Source organism: Etheostoma spectabile, chromosome 20 (assembly GCF_008692095.1).
Source record: "Etheostoma spectabile isolate EspeVRDwgs_2016 chromosome 20, UIUC_Espe_1.0, whole genome shotgun sequence".
In the NCBI taxonomy this organism is placed as follows: domain Eukaryota; kingdom Metazoa; phylum Chordata; class Actinopteri; order Perciformes; family Percidae; genus Etheostoma; species Etheostoma spectabile.
The window spans coordinates 9,922,761-9,924,560 of NC_045752.1; the positions used below are offsets into that span (position 1 = coordinate 9,922,761).

Genomic DNA, 1,800 nt, shown 5'->3' on the forward strand with positions numbered 1-1,800 from the left:
AGACGAGCGTCAATTTGGGAGCTTGCATGCTACCACTCCTTCTTTCTCAAATGACTTGAAAAGGTGGTCGTTTACACAATTTCACAAATAATCAAAATGACCGAAAGGATATTTGAGTCGTGTATTGCTGCAGCCTGAAAACCTCCCATCTCATGCCCTCCCGGCTGCGTGCTGTCTGCACACTTTGACTTTTCAAAATAAAAGCTTGCGTCTGGTCCACTATGTTTTCATATGTTGGTGTTATGTCAGTGTTATCGATGTTTTTGAACTAAATAGTACGGCAGTTATGCTAATGAATAAAATTATTTTTTTAGCAGATGTCTTAATTACAACACAACGAAACTAGCAAAGCAGTTTTGTGTTTATGTGAGCAGGCCAGCTACAGGTACTGGTTGACTAAAGGGAAGGATCCATCTGCTAGCAATGGGGGACCGAGACTGAGAGAGCTACATGGAAAAATATGCACCCAACAAGCCACTCTGAAATGTTGCTGTTTTCATGAATACAAAAGTTGGGTGAGCCTCCCCCTTAGACTAAAAATTGTTGTATGACCTTCCCATCAACAAAGAATAACATGACACGACCCTCCCTTCTTTTCCTTCAGTGGTCCATTCCATAAATACCAAACGGTCCCTAATGACCCTGACCATAAATCCTACATAGGACAATTGCTTACTAAGTATGAGCACACATGACATGGCCAATGACTATGAGGCCATTTTCTTTTTTTAGGATAAAATTTGGTTCCTTTTGTAATGCTTTTTAAGTGTATTTTGGAGGCTCTGTAAGTGGGTAATTTCCTCAGAGCCATTAGGGGGGCTGCTCAGAGGGTAATTATAGAGTGTATTATCTTACCCCTGTCTGCCATCCTCTTAATAAGCTGCTGCTCGCCCCACTTCACAACATACTTGAGAATGTCCTGTTCACTCGCCTGTAAACGAGACCAAGGTACAGAGAAATAGAGAGACACAGAGATATAGGGCAAGGAGAAATAAAGACACAAAAGTATTATTAGGACAAGGTTAGATATTTTTGAACAAAACTGGGAAGCTGTTAAATGAGAACAAGTTCAAAATGCAATATGTTCAGGCACTGTCCCAGCAAAGCACATGCCTTGTTGGCTTGTTTGTGTAGATGGATTTCAACACTTTACCTCAACCATCTGGTCTAATGCCCGTGTAGCTTGGCAGTGCAGACGACAGCCCAGCTTTGATTAGGTTCTTGGTTTTAAGGCATTACCCTCAAGGGAATGGTGTTACTAAAGTTGTCTTAGTGTGTGTGTGTGTGAGTGACAGAGATTGTGTCAATGCATCTCTGTGTTTGCGTTTACTGTATTTACACCAAGCAGTCATTGTGAACTCCCATTACCGAAACGTCACGCTAGAAAATACATCTTCCAAACTGTAAGATGTCATAAAGGGTGGCAACTATGGAATCAAATAACAACAGATTGATAGGTTCCCTTACCTGTAAATAGTCGGACTGAATTGCGCAGAGAAGGTGCTCCTTGCCAAGCTCGTAGAGAACATCTGAGGTGACAACTTGACTGAATTCCTCACAGAGGAAGTGCATGGCCTGTCTATGGACCCACTTGGAGCCATATGGTTGGGAGCTCCACTTTAGAATGGGAACGAGTGAGTCTAGAGAAAGGCTTTCCACAACGATGTCCTCACAGCCTGGGAGAGCCAATGAGATAGATAAGCAATTTACACTTTGACACCTCTTTATGGGCACAAATGGATCTTAGTCATGTATCAAGTACAGTATTTTTTCTTTTTTTTTTGGGGGGGGGGGGGGGGG

The 1,800-nt window shown here is 42.3% G+C and overlaps 1 protein-coding gene across 3 annotated transcripts in view; it reads right to left on the bottom strand.

The window, feature by feature from the left end:
• Positions 1 to 1,800, bottom strand: part of btbd7 (BTB (POZ) domain containing 7) — a 38,346-nt gene that overhangs the window by 21,031 nt on the left and 15,515 nt on the right. For all 3 annotated transcript variants that reach the window (XR_004327090.1, XM_032501300.1, XM_032501299.1), the window contains 2 exons: positions 1,468 to 1,676; positions 856 to 931 (listed from right to left, as the gene is read on the bottom strand). Coding sequence is in view for 2 of the 3 variants with exons in the window: in XM_032501300.1 (XP_032357191.1) it covers positions 856 to 931; positions 1,468 to 1,676 (285 nt within the window). In the remaining variant the exon portion in view is untranslated. The remainder of the gene's footprint in view (positions 1 to 855; positions 932 to 1,467; positions 1,677 to 1,800) is intronic.